At 46.6% G+C, this 19,761-nt stretch overlaps 1 protein-coding gene across 18 annotated transcripts in view; it reads left to right on the forward strand.

Moving 5' to 3' along the window:
* Positions 1–19,761, forward strand: part of FAM168A (family with sequence similarity 168 member A) — a 223,420-nt gene that overhangs the window by 103,934 nt on the left and 99,725 nt on the right. For all 18 annotated transcript variants that reach the window (XR_008730767.1, XR_008730765.1, XR_008730764.1 and 15 more), the window contains one exon: positions 10,108–10,195. Coding sequence is in view for 6 of the 18 variants with exons in the window: in XM_055701304.1 (XP_055557279.1) it covers positions 10,126–10,195 (70 nt within the window). In the remaining 12 variants the exon portion in view is untranslated. The remainder of the gene's footprint in view (positions 1–10,107; positions 10,196–19,761) is intronic.

Genomic DNA, 19,761 nt, shown 5'->3' on the forward strand with positions numbered 1-19,761 from the left:
GAATACAGACACCTGTCTGCTGAAGGTGCGTGACATGACGTATCTGTGGAGAAAATACGTCATCAGTGTAATTAATGAGTAATGAAATTCAGTCACGTTTGGGGCTTCATGAAGAGCTATACAGCAATGACGTTGGGTTAATCACCAGCCGCATGAGCTGTGCTGCTGACTTCAGTGCCATCCCTGTGCGTGCAGCTGAATGTCCTGATTGCATCAAGTGATGGCTGTGCTTCACATATTTTCATGTCATGCTTTTTATATATTCCCTCAAAGCTGCAATCTCTTGCATGGAGGGAGTATTATTTAGACTGGCTTTTCTAATTCCAAACTCAACTGGAGAGTGAAACCGTGCAGCGTATCTTTCCTTTGAAGATGGTCCGTGCACGGAGGACACTGACGCTGTCTGCAAGCCTTTACCCCCTGGGGATGCAAACGTGCCATCCCCAATCTGGTTCACATCAGCAAAGGCACGCCTGCGTGCGGTAACATCAACTGCTAAAGCGTTCCTGAACCACTGCTTCACTGCACATCTTCATTGCCACTGGAAACGCTCCCAGAAAAAAAGGGTCTGAGCCACGACTGAGGGCGAGACAGTGAGCATGAAATCAAATGTGTCTTTCAAATGTAGAAACACTTTTTAAAATAGCAAATGTTTTCTCGGGGTAGAAGAAAAGCTTCTTGCCTAGCTTTTGCTGCTAGCTACCACTTGGCGGGTGCTTTATACATAAAGATGGCAATACGCGTCTCAAGAGACGTATGGCTGGGGTGGTGTGAGGACCAGGATGATCCTCCTGCTCTGGCTGCCTGAGTTCGTGAAGCAGGGTGCTGCAGGTTTTGGGGAGCTGGAGTTTGCAATACAGAATTTACAGTTGTTTAGGTAAAAGGAGGCTGGGGCAGAGCTGGAATTTTCTTTGAAAGTGAAAAATGTTGAGAAGTGCAGAAAAAACCCAATATTCAGCCTCTGGGATGATGCCCTAGATTGATTTGTACAAACATCAAGGTATAGCTGAAGGGAAGTGGAGCAGGTAAAAGTGAACATTATATTGTACAAACAAGAGCTACCATTAATAATTTACTGTGGATTGAAGTCTTAAACTTTTGTAGTCTGGCCTTGCTTTGGTTTCCTTCTTTAAATCATTTTTCTTTTTAAAGTGTGTTTTATTTTATTAATAAAAGGTTAACTAAAATTGTGTCAACAACTGACCCGATTCTTTTATATGGTCTTTAGCAGGTTAAATATTTGGTTTCAGGTGAGATCTGCCAATCGAGTTTTAGCTATGGTGTAGCTAAAAGAGGAGTATATTAAAAAGGACATGTTAATTGTGGAAAACCACATTGTGTTATGAATCTCCAAGCTCATGCGTGCTGTCACTGCAGGCTTTTTTGGGGAAAAGTGGGACATAGCCTTCTAGTTTGCCTAAATTAACCTTTAGCAGATGAATTGGAAGTTAATTTAATTATTGTTTGGCGGATCCCAAGTGAGGGTCAAACTTCAAATGACTTAACTGAAAAATTGTCAGAAAATTATTGGAATTTGAATGCAGTGTAAGGTCAGGAGGTCTTTCCATGTTCAAGGAGGCTTTGGCTGAATAGCATTAGCATGCAATTTGTATAAAATTAAAGAGGTGATGTGCAGATCAAGGAAGAGACGTATCTTTTGGGTTTGCCTTTTTTCTTTATTCACACTCTCATGCTTGGTTCTGTGCCGTCTTTTGTGAAATAAATAATTTTTGGTACATATATTTTTTCTCAGAGGAGAAAACACTGCTCTCTTTCCAAAGATAAGTGTAAGGAACAGGTCTCTCGGAAGCACTTACATCCTAGTTTCACAAAAGATGAAGGCAAATCAAAACCTAGGCAATGGGAAGTTAAGGGTGAATTACCTGGACACAAGGGCTGGCATGAAACAAGATGGAGAAGTGTCTGTCATCCAGGGAAGATCATGTTTGCATTATTTACTCTTCTCTTTACAATTTGACTTAGAGCTTAGATCTGCTAATTAATTTCTTGAGAACCTGAAAGATGCACCTCTCAGTGTCATTGTTTTAAGAACCCTTAAAATATATTTATTTCTCAGTAATACTCTGTTTATAAAGATTTTATTCACTTAGCCTGAGAAGATAATAACTTCATAACATTCCTGACTCTTCCATGCCAGGTTTATTCTTTTCTTTTAGGATTTTTTCAATCTCCTTCAGTGTCATCTTCCTCTTCCTCTGCCTCTGTACAATAGAAGTGGGAAATACCTGTATTTCTGTATATCAGAGTAGGAGAGGCATATAAGATGCCAGATCCACCAACATGTGCATAGAAATACTTGCGTTAAAGTTTGTTTACGTGTTAAAAATTAGCACTGCCCACAGTATTTGACAACTGAAGGCGTGAATGTCTTTGGGAAGCAGCAAAGCTGGTCACAGCGTTTTCAAAGGCACGAGTAAACGGCAGAGAAAACAACAGGGTAAGATCATTGAATCACAGAACCATTTCGGCTGGAAAAGGCCTTTAAGATCATCAGGTCCAACCGTTAACCCAGCATCACCAAGGCCACCACTGAACCGTGTCCCCACACAGCCTGTCTGCGTGTATTTTAGCCCCCCCATGGACGGTGCCTGCACCCCGTCCCCGGGCAGCCTGTGCCAGCGCTTGGCCACCCTGTCGGGGAAGACATTTCTCCCAGTGCCCACCCTGAACCTCCCCTGGTGCGGCTGGAGGCCGTTCCCTCCTGTCCTGCCGCTGGTTCCTTGGGAGCAGAGACCGACCCCCCTCGCTGCAGCCTCCTGCCAGGCAGCTGTAGGGAGCCAGAAGGGCCCCCCTGAGCCCCCTTTTCTCCGGGCTGAGCCCCCCCAGCTCCCCCCGCCCCCCCAGAGCTGTGCCCCAGCCCCTTCCCCAGCCCCTGCCCGGCTCTGGACACGCTCCAGCCCCTCCGGGTCTGCCTGGGGGTGAGGGGCCCAACGCTGAGCCCAGGGCTCGAGGGGCGGCCGCACCAGGGCCCGGCACAGGGGGACGGGCACTGCCTGGCCCTGCTGGCCACGCTGCTGCTGACACCGGCCAGGGCGCTGCTGGCCGCCGTGGCCACCTGGGCACACGGGGGGCTCATGCCCAGCCGGCTGCCGACCAGCCCCCCCAGGCCCTTCCCCGCCGGGCAGTTCCCAGCCCCCTGCCCCCAGCCCGCAGCGCTGTGGGGGGCTGGTGTGACCCACGGGCAGGGCCCGGCACTCAGCCCTGTTGGGCCTCATACAACTGGCCTCGGCCCCTCGGCCCGGCCTGCCCAGTCCCCTCCAGGTGTTCCCATTGTCTTGCACCTGTAGTAGTTCGAAGGTGGTGGTGATCCCTGTGCTGATTATTGGGTGCTTTGAGTGCTCCTGTAGGAGGAGGATGAAGTAGGTGATGTCCCAGGGTGTCACCAGCGACGGGGGACAGAGTCCTGTCCCTTGGCAGCAGTGGGAGAGTGCGATGCGAAGCACGAAGCCCAGCTCTCAGCACAGCGAGTTCAACCCGGCATTCACTTTCATTTTCATTTCCCTTCTCCTGCTGCTTGGAAATCCCCAGCGCGAACTTGATGTGACCAGCACATTGGCCTGCTGATGGCCTGGTGGCCGTTTGATGACTGACCTCTCTTGTATTTCTATTTACCCTTCATCTGAAGTAATTTCCTAGTGTGATAGAACCATGTCGTGCACTTTCACAGGAAGGATAAAATAGATGAAAATGTAACCAGGTTACAGCCAGAAAGTATCCCGAGACTGTTTGCTAGCAGCTTATTCCCATGGCATTCCTGCTGGAGTTACTCCTTTGGCTCCTTGCTGGAGTCTCAGCAGCTTCTAAGCAACTGAGCATCACTGTTGCGGGGATTAGGAAGCCGTGGAAGCTCCGTGCAGCAGAGCAATGCTTGTGTTTGTCTGTTTATAATTCGTTTCTATTAGTCTTTTTGTCATGTATTCATGGCCACAAGCAAGTGCTGCAAGTTATTATGGCAAAGGAGGTTTAATTTTGCTAATCCTTTTTTATTCCCATTTCAGTGTAGCTTTTCGAATGCCACAATGCGGTGCCTGTAATGAATTTAGAATGTAGTTTTGAGTGGTATTGTCTTGTAGAATGTATTGGAAGCTCATCTGAATGTGCTTTAGTACTAGATGCTGAAAAGAAAGAAAATCATCCATCTGAAATGCCGTTCACATGGACTCTTTCATGCTGGCTGCAAATAGCACCCCGCATACCAAGCAGGGAGGAAGAACAAGCCTCTTCCTCACAGTACACTCAAATCCCTATCGTGATTAAAATCTTTTTATCTCTGCTAAAAAGCATTTCCTTTCATCCTCCTCAAGAAGAGTGTTTCTTTTTACCGTTTGGTACACCACCTAATGCAAGTCAGGCATATGCAGTAATTTTCACCACATTTCGATGTGTTTGTACTCTTTACACCCAGAAAAGCGTAAATGAAATGATGACTGCGTTGAACGAGGCACTTGATAACGCAGCCGTGGCTGGAGCAGGTCCGCTGCCCCTCGCTGCTTCTGGGTGGAGGAGCTTCAGCTGGAAGCCGGAGGGGAGAGGGACCCTCAGAAACGTCGTTTCTTGGGCAGGAAGGCTCAGCTGGGTGGGCCACCGGCTCTGTGCGTGGGGGAGGGGGAACACAGGGCTGGAGGAAAGATGGACCCATTGCTTCCTTGCTCTGTGGCAGAACATCCTCAGCTTCCAGACCCTCTGAAGTGTCAACGCGACGAGCCCCGTGCCCATGCTTGACTGAGGAATGGGATGTGGCTGTTTGCAGCCGCTCGGTACTGCTGCAGGGATCGCCCGGTGCCCCCCGTCCGAAGGGCATCTCTCGGCACCGCGGGTGCGTTTATTGAGAGAGTGTTGAGAGCTGGGTGGCCACGCACCTAAAATGGGCTTTTCTTCTGGGAACACAAGAATAGCTGGATGGTCAAAGGTCCTTGCTGCCTAAAAGCCTGTCTGGGGGAGAGGAGGAGTCGCCCTGTCCCTTGGGAGGCTTTCCAAATCCCACCGTCCTGGCAACGAGGGCCGCGCTGAGGCAAGCAAAGCAACCAGCCACCTCCTGTGCTTATTTCGAAGCTACAACAGAATTAGTTCTTCTGATGCCCCCACTTGCTCTGGTTATGCGAAAGCTGTGTGATTGCTGCCTCTTCGCCTTCTCCAGGTCATTCATGATATATATATATATATATATGTTTTTGTATAGATGTCTGTCACATTCCCTGTTCGACTGAACATTTCTTGTCTGGACTTGACGAGTCCTATTAGTGATTTAACAGTTAATTATGGCCAGGAAGTCTCTGCAACTCAGTGACATCTCTCTCCTCCTTTTTCTTTCAAGTCTTATATGTGGCATCAGTTACTTACAACATCAGGTACTAGTAGCGTCACCAAAAATTATAACCAAGAAAGCTCTCCAAACCAAACAATAGTTCAGAAAGCTGACAGCGGTTTATTGCAGCGCTGGTTGGGTGGAGGATTTTTCCTCCCTAACATGCACACCGAGCTGCTCAAGGGTATACATGATATACCATAAAATGTTTGCATATTCATAGTACATTGCATATTCATTGTCATTCACACACGCCATGGGTTACAAGTTTCTCGCTTCTAATGCAGATTAGCACGCATCCTCAGGTAGCACTGCTGAAGCTTTTTACTGACTCCGCATGCTCCTCAAGGTTTGGGGGGGCTATTTGAGTTGGAGGTCATGATCTCCCACAGCCACAATTACTTTCGTCCTGCTTTCAACTAATGTTCTGTCGATATCAGTGGATTCCAACACTTTTATCACCTTGTCTCCTCTTAAGGGCCAGAACTTCCTCACTTGAAGGCTTTTTTCACACGATGTTTTTTCACCCTTCTGTTTTTTCTTGCCCCTGTGACATCAGCCGAAGAAGTGGCGCTTGTTCTTTGTTCTTTCTAACTGAATTGTTTGAGTCTTTGGTATCAGTAGTAACCCTCAGGCTGTGTGTATTACTGGTGTTATAATTCAGCACGGTACTGCGCTTTGAAGGTGAGTCCCTGCGATTGTGTTGTTTCCGTGTCCCAAGTGGTTTTGGTGTACGTGGACCAGAGTCTATCAGAAGCTTCATTCCCATCACACATCCTCCAACCTGTCATGGGACATAGGAGTCCATACTGGTGATGGACACAGCAGCGAAGGACATACTGTGATGTCCTTTAGACAAGTTCAAACCATGCGCCACTTGGGGACCAGACTAAAAATCAGTCTAAATCGAGTTCAAAGGAAACCCTCAAAGTGCAGAGGGTGTAGCCATAGGAGCCTCAGCACAAAACACTTTGATTGCCTGGTGGTGTCTGATTGCTCCGAAGTATTTGTTAACGCAGAGATATCTTTGGATTTTTATGGTGCTGTTCCTTGTCAGAATATTTTACAAACCATTAGAAGTTCGAAACGCCTTCTTGCCTTATTCCCACTATTGAAGTGGAACCTGCATGGGAGGGTGATGATGGAGCCGAATTAAAAAACAACGAAAAAGTGGTTGGCGGAGGTGTTTGGGTGAAAAGGAGGAGGTTTTAGCTGCTAGACTTGTGTTGAGAGCAGCAGTAGATGCTCCTCGTGCATTGTGTTGGGCTGGCACTTCTGGGCAGCACATTCCCCCGCCTGGTTACTGTCACACCATCTCCTTTCAGGTGCTTCCAACTTTCTGAAAAAATAAGGTGAAACATGCCCTGCGTGCTTTGGACAGGGAGAGGCGTTTCACTTGGGTGCTTTGTCTACGATAATTTCTTTGGAGAAATTATGTGTGTGTCACGTGAAAGGGCTAGGGGGGAGATACCCCCGGGTGTTTGATCTGTCTGTCAGCATCCCAGGAAAGCCCAGACCCTTGTGCCCGACCGGTCTATCAGCATCCCATTCCAGGGACCCTCCACCGAGCAGTCCGGCTGGATCGGAGGTGATTCGAGTGACTTGTTCAGGGAAACACCCCAACAGCATCAGGGGGACCCTCGGCAGCTCTGCTCACTTTACTCAAATATGTTACTCGCTGCCGGTGACTGCTAGCATCCGCAAAGGATTCACGCTAGCAGTTTATGGAAGAAGACTCTTTTTTAATATAAGATTGTGACAAATCAAGATTCGTTATTGCTGGTGGTAAAGGCTGTCTGCAAAAACAAGCTTGAAGTGATATACAACCAAGCTATATACAGCCAGACTATGCTCACTGGTAACGGCCAGTGTGAGTTAGTTATTTAGCGTGCATAAGACAAAGTTCTTACCCAACGGGTGTCCCTGTGGGGGGCAGGACAGGTTCAGCCTGTCGGCTGATCCGAGAAGTTGTGATGGAGTCTTCCCTAGCTTCTCCCCTCATCTGTCCACCTTTTATACTTCACAGTACATGGCGTAGTCATTCATCATACACAGGGTTGCTTACAAGTTTCTCTCTTCTAATGCAAACCACGCGCACCCTCAGGTAGCTGTAGCTCTGCTGACGTTCTCTGCTGACTCCGCGTGCTCCCCAAGGGGGTTTGCCCCCTTTCGGGGGGGGCTGTTTGAGCTGGAGGTCGTGATCTCCCACTACCGCTCTTATCTTTATCTTATTTTCAACTAATTTGCTGTTGATGTCAGTGGATTGCGACACCTTACGATCCTGTTTCCTCTCATAGCCAGAACTTTCCTCATTTCTTTCTGTGTCACTTAGATGATGGTGGTCTTTTGGCTCTGTTCTGTGTGTCCCCCCTCCCCAAGGCTGACCCCCTCGGTTCGAAGCCCCTATTCACAGCAACCAGAGAGTGAGTCAGACTGACCTGGCTTTGTGAACGCTGAACCAGTCAGGTAATCCAGAAGTTTAGACAACAGTTCCCTCCCTCTGGACTTATTTTAGTCCAGGACCGGTCCATTTCCATCACATTTTGGTGGAGCTTGAGTGACTGATCATACCTGTTGTTGTTACTCACTGGTATCGTGTGCCCAGTGAGGTGTAGCAGTACCCTGGAGGCAGGTGAGATGGAGGTGTGCGTTAGTATTACAACGAGGTTATTTCATCTGAGGGAAGTCATTTCGCCACAACGGTTGGCTCAGCCATGGACGTCTCATGGATTCTTCGTGCGACAACCTGGCAACTGATCAGCTGTGTGGTGCCATCAGGTTCCCGGTCCCGCAGGGAGCAGGACAGAGCCTGGCCGTGGGGTCTCCGCTCCGCTGCACCCTCCGTCACTGCTCTGGGCAGGCGCTGAGCTGGCCAGAGGTGTTGCTTAGGGAGCTGTGCTGATGTCGGTTCCGTGCATGCCAACCGCCCTGAAGGCAATCGCTGTATTTCACCCTAAAACCCTTTCTGTAATACTGCGCTTCTGTTAGGACCCAATTTTCTCTTAATTCCCCCTCTCAAGGTGGCTTTCCCACAGTGTGCTGGACATGTGCCGGGTGGGCTTAAATCAACATTATTTTTTTCAGTAGAGGAAAGGAAATAATTTCCATGAATGTCATTCACATGAAGAAGTTTAAAGCCGTGGTAGGTAGGTATCGTATAGCATATGCGGCCACACAATGTGTGTGTTTGTGCGGTTTGAGGTATATGTACGAGTGCGTCCTGTATCCACCACATACTACACTGAGACAGCCTCCCGCGTGGAACGAGATCCCCACGGCAGCCCACCAGCCAGGCTTTGGGGCGGACGCTTACAGAAGCTGGGGTTCGCTGCCTCGGGCCTGGGTGATGTTGGAAACATCTGGAAATGAGAGCTCAAGCCAGAAGGCAAAGAGCTGCTTGCCGGCGGCGGGCGCATCGAGACCCGCGGCACCGCCTGGGGTCACGAGAAGCAAACGGCCATAAACCCCTTATGCTGGAACGTAAATCCCCAGCCGTAGTATCTCATGGGTGTAAAGTTTTGCATTGATTTTCCTGTTAATCTTCTTGAGAGCTCCATCATGTGTCAGCGAAGCAGCTGGGGCAGACGTGTGCCTCTGTGGAGCCTTCTCTCTGGCTCGCTTTATAACCCGATCTCCTTTGCTTTGAGAATCGCCCCTTCTGTGCTAACTTGGGGGTGGAGGGACGGCTAATTAATTAAGCAGTAATTGTTGTCAAGTCAATTGGTGCTAACATTTAACATTTGACTTGTTTACTATCCTGAGGTAAAGAGGAAGGAGTTAATGATCTAGCAAATTGTGCATCCATCATCAGAGACTTGTTTGAGAAGAACGGATTTATTTATGAACTGTAAAATAATACGTTTTAAAAAACGTATTTTTAAAATCTTAACGTTGAGGTTCTTGTGTGAAATTGTCACTAGATAGCTGTGGAGACAAATGCGTCGCCTGATAAAACTTAATGACTGATTTTCCCATTAATCAGAATTGAGAAGTGCTTCATTAAGGTAATTAACTGAGCCAGTTGCTTAACTGACAGTTAGTAGACACAAATTCCCAAGTTACTTGCTTTCCTCTAAATAAAACTCACACGAAGCTCACCCGGCACTGCTTCATCATCTTTACTGGGGAGAGGAGCAGAAGGGCGGTTACAATCCCGTTGCTCGCGTTAGGTCCGTGACTGCGTCTCCCGGCCCGGGACACCGGTGGGATGCAGTGGGTGGCACCGGGTGCCCTGTGCACCCTCGTGCGGGACCCAGACCTCAGGCTGGAGCTTATCGCAGTCTGCCCACGCCGAACGCTCACAAATATTTGCTGCTCTCCATCTCGCCAGCAGCAAATGGTCTTTTATCTGCTAATTTCTGAAAGGTCAGGTCTTCATTGTGGTTGTTTTTGTCACCCAAGAACTATTAGCTCCTCCAAGGGGGAGAATTCCTTGCCTGAATTTGTGGCTTCTCTTTGTTCGTCGCAAGCTGGAAGTGGGGTCACGAGTCCCGAGCTCCCCCAAAGGCGGGGATGTGTGAGATTAATCTGCTCCAGGTACATTTGTAGGCAGAATATGCAGCGCTGAAGAAGTTAGGGGAATTAACCGAGAGATCCAAAACTTGAATTATTAAATATGCTATCTGGTTGTAACGTCTAGTTGTAAATCCTTTCCCTCGCAGCTCTTTGTGTCTGGAATTCTAACACGGTAACGCTACCAGGCAGCAGAAGGCTCTGCGCGGAAGACGGCTCCGGAGCTAACGTAAGGAGTCGTCTCAACTCTGCTTTTCTTTTGTCCTCAGAGTTCCCGGTCTTCCAACATGAACCCTGTTTACAGCCCCGTCCAACCTGGGGCTCCCTACGGAAACCCGAAGAACATGGCGTATACAGGTAGGACTGGCGTTCCGTGGCTCTTCCGTGAGTGTCTGTATGGGGTGGTGAGAGCAGGTGATCGTTAACGAGCCGTTCAATCCCTTAACGAAGGGAGAAAGAGTTCCCATCAGGCAGCCAGATGGGAACGTGACTGGCAAGAGAAACCTCTTCAGCAAAGCCAGCACAGTAAGGTTCGTGAGAAGAAAAGGATCTGAATTCCTGAGAAGAGGATGCCTTGGAAATCCTAAAGAAAAGGATCAAAAGAGGGTTTCTTTAGACAAACAAAACAGGCAAGGAGGTGCTGGGAGGGTCAGCTGGGAGCTGGAGGGCTTGCCTCCAGAGCTGCACGTGCTGGAATAGCCCTGCTGTAGAAATGAGGATCCCACAGGCGAGAGCCTGTTATTCGGAGAACGTGCAGTTGTTGTTACAGGTGGCGATTTAAACTACATTATTGACTTATTTGATTTTGTTTTCAAGTTGTGCTTTGGTTGAGTTAATCTTAGGTTGATCAGCAAGTCCCATGTCTGAAGTCCACCTTTAGAACTGAGTCGTTGAAAAATGTCATCTTCAATACTCGAAAAAGGTGTTGAAAGGAAGTTTACCATAATTATATAACTACTGGGGAACTAAAGTGTAATGATACGAAAATAATTTAGCACAGGGAGAAACAGCGCTTTTCTCAGCTTAGGTGTATCTGGTTTTTCCCAGGGATTAGGTTCACCATGTGTTGTTCTGATCTTGTAAGCACCTTGCAAAACCAGCTTGCGAAGACTCCTTCTTCTAACATTTTGTTGCATATAATTGTCATATTGTGTTAAGACTTCCTTCTTTATATTTGCATTGCCAGTTGTTTGTGTTGGCTGTTACCTAATGTGTGGAATTGCTTGGGAGTGTGCTTCTGTGGAGGAGCATGGTCAACAGTGAACGGAAACGAACATCCAATGCTCTCAGCTCCTTTATTTACAAAATATCATCATTGACTTTGGTGGCTGTTGCAGCTGGTAGATCAGCAGGGCCGGCTGTGTTGCTGCGAGGAGACCTGTCCGATACTCTGCGGAGCGGAGAGTTCCTCAAAGGCATTTTGCCCCATTTTTATGCACCCTTTCTTCTTCCCCATCAAATTTATGCATGCTGCTTTGTTGGAGATACTGTAGCTCGGGGGAACTGTGGTCTCACAGTCAAAGCACTAGAGGCTTGGAAAAAAATATCTGTGAATAATAGTCTCTTCAAAAATATCACCATTGTAAGAGGACTGCAGACTCCAGCAGCGCTTGGGTGATAGAATGAGCTCATAAGTGCAGTTATTTTCCTACACTAGAAATAACAGCAATTTTGTGCTTTCTAGCACAAGGATGGTTTGGACAAGAGTCTACTTCTCTCCCACTTAACTTTTTTTTTTTTTTTTGGCATGTGCTCAAAGCTTCACCTTAAAATCCATGCAATGTGGATTTTCTATATTTGCTTTCATACAGTCCTGTGTGTTTTAGAAGCTGCTTTCTGGCACTTGATATGACAATTTTATTTAAATGGTGAAGTGCAGATTGGGTAGTTTGTGCCTTGACCTTTCTGGAAGGAGAACTTTTGAGGGTGATTTCTGGTTTAGATGAATGAATTCTACAAGACTGCATTCTGAATAAGCCAAATGGTAGCAACAATAGGATGATACCTTCTAAAACAACCTGCTGGTTGATCACCATGAAGATTATACTGTGCGCTTAAATATATGAGGCTATTGCCTGCCTTGGCTAGCTTGTGCCAGCTGTGGTAGGGATGGAGGTGGCCCCCATGAGACTGGTTTCACCCCAAAGCATTGGACTTCAGACATTTGTCTTCCAGAGTTTGTGGTAAAGGAAAAGACATCAGTGGCAGCTGTGCAGGATGACCTTGGAGAAGAAAACTGGAGGCAGCTCAGACTGGGGTCCTTAGTTCTGTCAGTGGAGAAACAGGGAAGAGAAGAGCCAAGTGACTGCTTGAGCGTAGGACAGAAGTGGGAATTGAATCGTGTTGATGTTTGGTTTGTCCCTTGCGCAGGTGTAAGGTGAGGGGTCAGGGGGCTGAATTCTTACAAGGAAGGCCCAAAGTAGGTAATTGTAGAGGAATGAAGGCAGTGGGTTGATTAGCATTGGTAATCTGCAGCCGTGGCCTTGCCTCGAAGGCAGTGGGTTGATTGACATGGATGATGAGCAGCTGTAGCTCGTTCCCGCTAAGTAGTTAAATAGCCCTGAGGAGTGTGGGTTGGGTGGAGGAGGTGTGGCGTGGCGTGGCGTGGCGTGGCGTGGCGTGGCGTGGCGTGGCGTGGCGTGGCGTGGCGTGGCTTCTGGAGGAAACACAAACAGCAGGACAGTAGAATCTGACCAACGGTAAAGTCTTATTGCAGTCCAGTAGTTTGATTGTGCTGCAACAGGTAATAGCTTACAAAGTGTTTAAACAAAGAGCTATTTTCTTTACTAGGCAAAATGTATTACAAAACCTTTTAAATATGAATTTGTTGGAGTATTTTATGAAAGACCTAAAGTTATCTTGCGAAAGAAGGGGGAATAATTTAAATTTTATCCTTTGTGTAGAAGAGGCATGCAGCTCCTGAAGGTGGGCTCGGCAGTTATGAGAAGGTGGCTGCTGTGCCCCCTGCGTTAAGTGCCAAGCTCTGGCTGTCTTAATTCTTCCTTTCCGTGCTCAGACTTCGTTTACATCGCTTTAACGTGCGTCATTTAGCTACATATCAGTTTCTAATGTAGCCACAAGCTATTCTGGAGGATATTTAAACTCCCAGAGGCAAACAAAATAGACTCTTTGCAGGAGAAGCATTAACTTAAGGAGTTTGTAGATCCTTCTCAAATTGCTTTGAAAATAATCGCTGAAGCATGTGACACAGTCGATGTGGAGGGGATGTTGACTGCTGTCGTGTGTGTGAACCCCTTCTGTGGGCCTGGGAGCTCGTTACATCTTTGGGGCTTAATGAGTGTCTCAGCCCTGACTGGCAGCTGAATTGGAAGAGTTTGCTTGGAGCCCCTCGTTTGAAATGGCATGTCAGTGCGCCGTCCCCATGGTCACCGCAGGAGACTGAGCGTACGACATCTGTCCCAAAATTTGGATTGGAGGCCTAATTTGTGATACAATATAGAATTTATACAGTATAAGATATATATTTTAGTATCATCTTTTTGCAGTAGTGGTGGACATGGAAGAAGATTTCATGCCAAGCTTTATATTGGGTAAGAAAGAGAAATAAAACCTCCTGAAGTGTAATAAAGTTGAGGTGAAGGCTGTTGGCCCTTTCTCAGTTCTTGGTTTGCCTTGGAATTCAGGGGTTTTTACCCCAAATCTAGTACAGCAAGTGTATTATTTATATTTTTTTTCTTCAAAGACCATGCATTAACCGTTAATTTCTAACCTTGTGCAATAAAACTCAGGTGGGATACATGTGGAAAGAAAACAAAGATGGTAATCAGGATACTGGCAGGTTGAATTCTATGCTCTTGTGGCTTTTTTAGTGCTAAATGTAAATGCTTTATATAGAATAGTTTGATTTTGGTTGAAATAAATTTGGTTTTAATCTGATTTTCTTCTCATTTTTACTTCTTTGTATTTTTCCATACCTGGTGGGCTAGGGAAAGAGGTCCATTTCAAGATAAATAAAGATTTTTGTACCAAATTGGCTGCTCGTGTGTTACAGAGAATGAGGAGGCACATACTCAAGTACTGGAGGGACCATACATTTATTCAGATTCTTAATTTTTTCATTTTGATCTTCCTTAAAGGAAGTGTGAAGGACAGTTATTTCCTAAATGATTTTTAAAGTGTGGTCCGAATTGGATGAATTTTTAGAGGAAATTAGAATTAAGTTTAAAAAAAAAAAAAGGAAGTATTTAAATAGGGGTTTTAGGTGGATGTTTAGCCAAACATTTCCCATATTTGAACTGATACATTTATTAAGCAAAGGTGATTCTCACGTAGTTAGTATGTCTCATTTTCAGGGTTGAATTGCCACCTCCTTCCCCTTTTCCTTCCTAAACTGAAAGGGTAGAATAAGCCTTGTGTGCTTTCTACTAGCAGTGCTTCCTTGCTGTTGAATGAGCTGGTTGTTGAGCTGAGCTAAGGTGACGTGGAGAGAATATTCTCGCTGCAGATGGAGCTACATCTGTCCAGCGCCGGGTTTGTGCTCCAGCAAGTCCTGGCTCCTTGTGCTCGGCTGGTGACTGCTTCCACTCCGCTAATTTGATGTATTTTAGAACATCAGCAGCAAACGGTGTCTGACTGTCGTTTATTATTTAATTAAAACAGACTGTAATTAACGCTGATCTTCATGTAAGCTCTTGTTTTAATTGAGGTTAACTTTAAAAGGTATTTAAGGACTCTCGTTTGCTTATTTATTATTTGTAGAATTCACTTTACCTGCCCAAATGTGAACTGCTGAGCCACCTGGTTTTGCTTTGGCACATTATCCTTCCCATTTTCTTGCATCCACTTTTGCAAAGGCACCAGTCCTGCAGCAAATAGATTAGCTCATTGATGTGGAATCAAGGGTGAAGAATCAGTCTCTCCTGTAGCTTGTTTGACTTCAAGCGTGAAACTATAAAAGTGTTTGTTATAGCTCACGCTATTACCATTTTCCCTACCAGAAGCTGATTAATATGCTGATAAGATGCTGTGATTCATGAACCTTCAGTAGACTTGACTGTGTGTTCATCGTAGTTATTACTAAATAATAAATGATAATAAAATCCAAGAGCCCAAAGATGTGATGCTGGTTAGTAAATCTCCAAGGAGTTTGTGTCACGCTGCTCTAGCACACGATGCTTCCCAAGTCCTGCTGCAGCTGCAACCTGCTCAGGAGCTTCCACGCTTAGAAGAGACGTTCTCCAGCTCCAGTTTTTGCTGATGGAAGCCCTTGATTTGCTTTCAACAAATAGCTCTTTTCAAGCTCTATGTGCCATGAAGCAATATTTCTGTTCCGCCCTCAGAATTATTGAAGGTAAAGGAAAAATGTTTTTATTCAGAAGTTTATCCGAAATTTTAAAAGGAACAGGACATGCTCTGGTTTTCTACTTTGTCACTCTTTATCTGTTCAGAAAAATCACTAAATAATACAGGTATATTATCTTCTGGTCCTTTTTTGACCACAGATTACTGATGCTACTCTTCCAGACGATTGTCCCGCTCCACCTTTTCCCACATCCAACCTTCCACCTGCTCTCTGACCATAGCTCATGCTTCTGTTTCAGACTCCTTGTACTAGTCTTAAATCCTTGCTGTGGAAGTGCCAGCGCTTTTGAGTCTGCTGCGCCCACCCTTTGACCCTGCTTGGGGTCTCTCCTGGCAGATTCAGAATTGTTTTGCCCAATTGTATGTACCTGCAGTGTGGATGTGAGCAGTCCCCTGAACTGCGTGAATGCAAGAAAAGAGCATCTCCCATGTGCTCTGTTTTACTGTGTGAGCCACTGGATTGTGTCCTCCAAGTGCTCCTTTCTCCCCGGTACCGAAAGGTGTGTTGATGGCTAACTCGGACAGCTACACGTGTGTAGACATCTACACAAAGTGGTCTACGTTCGAGTCCCATCCATGGGGTTCATGTCCGAATTACTTACTGCAGGTCTTCTAAAACGGTAAAATCCGTTTTAAAGAGATTCTGTATCGACCAGGTTATGTACCTGGTTCTTGGGTGGGAAGGAAGAGGCAAACGTATCTTCAGAGGTGCAGGGCAGGGAAGGATGGTAACTCCTTCTAGACTGATACTCCTGCCACATGTAAAATGTGGACACCTTGCACGCTGAAGGCCAGTTGGGCCGGTCATTTCTCAAACATGAGGTTTTCAGCTCTCACCTAATCCCTGCAGCCTATCCCATCACTGCAGTCTGTCCTCAAGTCCATCAGATTAAGGTCGTTTGAACTAGTGAGGACGCTTGGTCCAAAGCCATGTAGGTCACTGATCTTCCCACCTCTTTGGTCTTGGTCAGGAAAGAGTTGGGGGTGTGCAGCTTTGTGGTGGCTGAGAAAAGTGTGTCAGAAAGCAATGGCAAGGAGCCCTCAAGAAGGGGACTCGTAAAGGGTGTAGAGAATACAACAGAGTCTTTGTTTCTTTCAGAAACTAGTAGATCACCAAGTACAAAGGTGAGTTGTTGTCTTCAAGAAGCTTTTGTCGGGTGGCAGCATTCAAATGGTCCGATCCTCTGGTTCTGGTAAATAAAAACGTGCGTTTCAGAGTTCTGGTGTCTAATGTGCTTGTCCTCTTGAGAGCCAATTAACCACGAGCAGCCCCACCACTAAAGGTGTGTAAGGCGCTCGCTTCTCCAGGCGTGCTGCTCAGTGGGTGCGACTGCAGGGTCCTCATCTCCCAGCCTGCAATTCCCAAGGGATTTCCCCAGAAATGGCTTAGGGTCCATGTCATCCCATCTGGGGTGGTCTGTGATTATAGGAGGCCGTGCCTAGTGTCCTTAAATCCGGATACGTGTTGGGAACTCGCTGCTCTTCTGCCTCCGTTGCACAGAAGGCTTGGGAATCCCAATGGCAGCATCTGAATGTGATGGATTACCTGTGTTCCTTCTCCCAGGGCTTTTCCTGGTTTGTCAGGTGGAGCTCCCAGTCTTCCCATGTCTTTGCAGCAGGAATTTCCTTCTCTCTTTTGCTAATGGACCTTGTCTCATTTACTCAGTTCCTTTTTCTCGTTTGCTAATGATTAGTATCCATCACGCATTCAGGTTTCTGCCGTGGATCTTCTGCTGCTTCTCTGCATGTTTTCTGTCTTGGAGAGGGCTGGTAGGTGGCACGCTCCAGCACCCCCTTCCCTGGCTTTTCAGGAAAGACTATCAGGCAAGCTCCTCTGCTGCTCTTCTGGCCCTTCTCTTTCTTGTAGGGCTTGTTTTCCTGGAGTCTTCCACTCCATTCCAGCTATTTTTCCTTCTCTCTTGCGGCCTGTCAGCCTGGCCCAGCTGGCAAACACCTGCGCGGGTCCGGGAGAGCTGGACTCGTTTCACCAGGAGGAACCTGACGCCTTTTAATAAAAGGTCTTTGCGCGACTGGCTTCTTGTTGAGCTGCATTTCCAAAGCAGATGAACCTGGGCAGCTCAGAGGCACTTTTAGGGAACTTCTGCAGCACACCAATGTGAAATAAATATTCAAGGGCAGCTACTCGGCGAGTTTTATCCTGCACAAGATTCACCAAAGTATTTTGGGGAAGCAGAGGAGCAGTCTAAAGCAAGGAAGAGTTTGAATCGCATTTGCAATTAATCTTTGACGTTGCTGCAAGACCCAGCGTGTTCTTCCTCAAGTAACAAATGTGTCGCCTTCATTTAAAAGGAAAAAATAGTCTTTCTGATGATTTAAGGAGAAGTTCTGGCTGAGAGCTTTATCGTTTGCATGTAGAAATGCGTGGTGTCTCCCTGAGTCACTTGTCAACCCTTTTTATGCTGTCTGCAAGGTCTGGGTTCATTTGCTTTCCAATTTAATTGATTTTCCTGCTTCTTCAAGTGGCAATTTCTCTGTGGGACTTTTGAGAGCGCTGAGAAAGATAGATGACAGTAATGTAGTATTAATTTACGGTATAATGCATGCATGTGGTTGTAGTTAGAAGATTTTGTGATAGAGAATAGGTGTGGCTGGTAAGCAAATACGCGTGTCAGCATATCGATTACTGTTTTTTTATGTTGGTGGGAAGGCACCGGTTCTATATTCTTCTTGTGTGTCTGGGATCTTGGAGATCTTCCGGAGGGATTCCCGAAAGGGTTAAGGATTTGTGCGAGCTGATGCTCTTACGTTTGTGAACCATACTGGCAGGCTGCACCAGTGTGAAGCGAAGATTGTACAGCCATCAGGGTCTTCGTTCTGTCTGAGACTTTGTGGAGAGGCGGAGGACAGAAGTGCAGTCAGCTCCGCAGCCGCCGCTCTGTGCTCTGGGTGGGCTTTCCTCAGGGACCCTCCACACCTCTGCTACTGCTCGAGAGCAAGCCCTGATCCATCCTCTTTGGACATGGAAAGCTTGAGAGCTTCCTCCAGCACGTCGAGCTCTCCTACCTGTGATTTGGGATCCCTGCATGCTCCAGAAGGCAAGACTCATCCCTGAGCCGGGCTGTGTGCTACGCTCCCAAGTTTTGTTGTTGGGGTTTTTTTTTCCCCCAAGGTGGAACCACAACATTTGTCTGGACATAATGATTCACAGAGGGAACCGGCATCGTCTGCCCTCTGGTCGTTGGTGGTGTTGGCAGGACAGGAGGTGTGGGATCCTCACGTGTGGTTGTATCCTGATCTGCAGTATCATTTGTTGAGCCGCAGACACAACTGCACATGTGAGGACTGACCTGATTTACACTTGACTGTTCATTTAATTTATCGGGATGTTGAAAGCCAGTAGCCTCCAATTTTGTGGAAGGCGGAAGGATGTTCCAATAGGATTTCTACAGTCAGCTTTTAATCCTCTTTTGCATACTCTTTGTGGGACAAAGATAATTCTAGGCTTGATTTCAGCCTTTCCTATTAACTTAAAATTAAAATGTTGCTGTGCTATTCTCTGGAAAGGCTGGCCCTTTGATAACAGATTAATACTTTGGCCAAGAAAACCAAGTTCTTTCAGAACTGCTGTGTGCAAAGAGGATAAACTTGACTTTTTTCCCTTTCTTTTAGGCATTCCTCAGCATACTGGTGGGGAGTGCTGAGGAACACGAGGCAAACAGCTTTGATGCTGAAGCAGGTGGGGTTGGGGTGCTCTCCTCCTTACTTTTCCTTCTGCTTGTAAGATCTGCATGCATGTCTACCCCTTCCATTGATTGGGAAATGCCGTTTCTGGATTTAATTAGGTGATCCATTCCTTACTGGTTCTGTAAAACAGGAATTTTAAACTGTGTTCAGGGTGTTGAATTGATTTCAGGGTGGTTAAAAATGTATGAAGTGGGTAAAGTGAATATTTTTCCTCTGGCATTTCTTCATGTTTATTAATTGGTGTGTATAGAGCAGACAGGAAAATCATACTTGATTTGGAGAAGAATGAGCTCTGAGTTGTGTAGACTCTTGTTATTTTTATGTTCAAATGCATGATTTTTGTACAGGAATACTTCCAAACAACTTGCTGAATTTCTCAGTGTGGAAGGCGTTTCAGTGCTCTCTGGTTAGCTGATCAACGATGGCTAATTCACCGTCTTCCTAATAAATTAACTCATGGACTTTCTTGAGGCTGCAAAAAGTGTAAAACCCCTAAGGAAAGAAGGGGCAAGGTTTCTTGTTTGGGGAGCAAGGGAGAAGGAAGGAGAGGGGGTTTGGGCGAGATGAGGGATATTTATGAGTGCGTGCAATAGCTGTAGGCTGTGTTTGGGTGGTTCTCCTGCCAACAGCAGCACCCTTGGGTGATGGGCATGGATGTCGCCCCACTGCTCTCACCTATGGATGGAGGCAGGCTGTTGTGCGAAACAGGTCTTGTGGACAGAAGTGTGGGTGGCATACACCTATGTTTCAAGCCAAAAGGCTTCTTTCTTTTTAGTGTTAGAAATGGAGCCTTAGTAAAGCCCCTTTGAAGAAAATAATTCCTAACGCCTCATTACAGATGCTTGCGGGCTCAGTTGGTTTGGAGATTGTTCCAACTGATGTCAACCTTCTGAGGA

Source organism: Falco cherrug, chromosome 2, assembly GCF_023634085.1.
Source record: "Falco cherrug isolate bFalChe1 chromosome 2, bFalChe1.pri, whole genome shotgun sequence".
Lineage (NCBI taxonomy): Eukaryota > Metazoa > Chordata > Aves > Falconiformes > Falconidae > Falco > Falco cherrug.